This window comes from Melampsora larici-populina, assembly GCF_000204055.1.
Source record: "Melampsora larici-populina 98AG31 unplaced genomic scaffold MELLAscaffold_395, whole genome shotgun sequence".
NCBI lineage: Eukaryota > Fungi > Basidiomycota > Pucciniomycetes > Pucciniales > Melampsoraceae > Melampsora > Melampsora laricis-populina.
The window spans coordinates 6,278-7,074 of record NW_006769122.1 but is presented as its reverse complement, the minus strand read 5'-3'; the positions used below and the strand labels follow the sequence as shown (position 1 = coordinate 7,074).

Below are 797 nucleotides of genomic sequence, written 5' to 3'. Positions count from 1 at the left end.
ATTAGCTAAATGCCATTGTTTTGGCCAAAGTGGATCTTTGATATTAAATTGAGATCCTAATCTTTGACTTAAACTTTTCATTACTTGTCTTCTTTTAATTGTAGGAGGATCGAAATCTCTTTTAATGATAGGTGTTGATCCATCTTTTGATGGAATATAAATTATATCACGTTTATGACGTTTTCTTAAAACTTGTTTGTCTATTGATTTCATTAATTTGATGGCTTGTCTAGATGAAAGTAATGGTGCTGTTAATGATCTACGTTGATCGTAATAAGATTGATCGATTTTTTGAACTTCTTGTAATACTGATCGATCGTGTAATGAACGTTTAAAGAAATCATAACGTTCAATTACACTATCTCTTTTTTTTAATTCTCGATTTGTTGATCTACTTTGGATTGAATGATAATAAGGATGATCAAAACCTGATTCTACAATTTGTTTACTTGCTCTTACCAAATAAACATCTTTTAATTCTCCTACTTTTTCTACAAATTCAACTTCTAATGGTCTGATGATTTCTTCTGGATTTAAATGGATTGCTGATTCTGAGATTTCGATTACATAATATTCATGAGTATCATAATGTCTTTTTTTGGGTTGTTGTGATGCTGAGATTTGATTGAAAGTTAAATTGATGATGAGGATTGAGATGATGAATGAGAATGAGAGTGAGAATGAGAATGATTTGAGTTTGATTGATTTCGATATCCTATGACCTTGTGTGTCGAATTAGTTTGACCGGTGTTCTTCATTCAGTTCTTTATAGTTCCTGTTCTTGTTCTTTGTGCTGA

General features: G+C 30.6%; 1 protein-coding gene across 1 annotated transcript; it reads right to left on the bottom strand.

Annotated features, from left to right (window-relative positions):
* Positions 1-84: 84 nt before the first annotated feature.
* MELLADRAFT_114707 (Hypothetical protein) lies at positions 85-758 on the bottom strand (the record flags this gene model as incomplete). Its single annotated transcript, XM_007419707.1, has 2 exons — positions 85-614; positions 746-758. Coding segments are annotated over 2 exons (543 nt in total), but the record flags the coding sequence as incomplete, so codon positions are not given.
* Between the last annotated feature and the right edge of the window lie 39 nt (positions 759-797).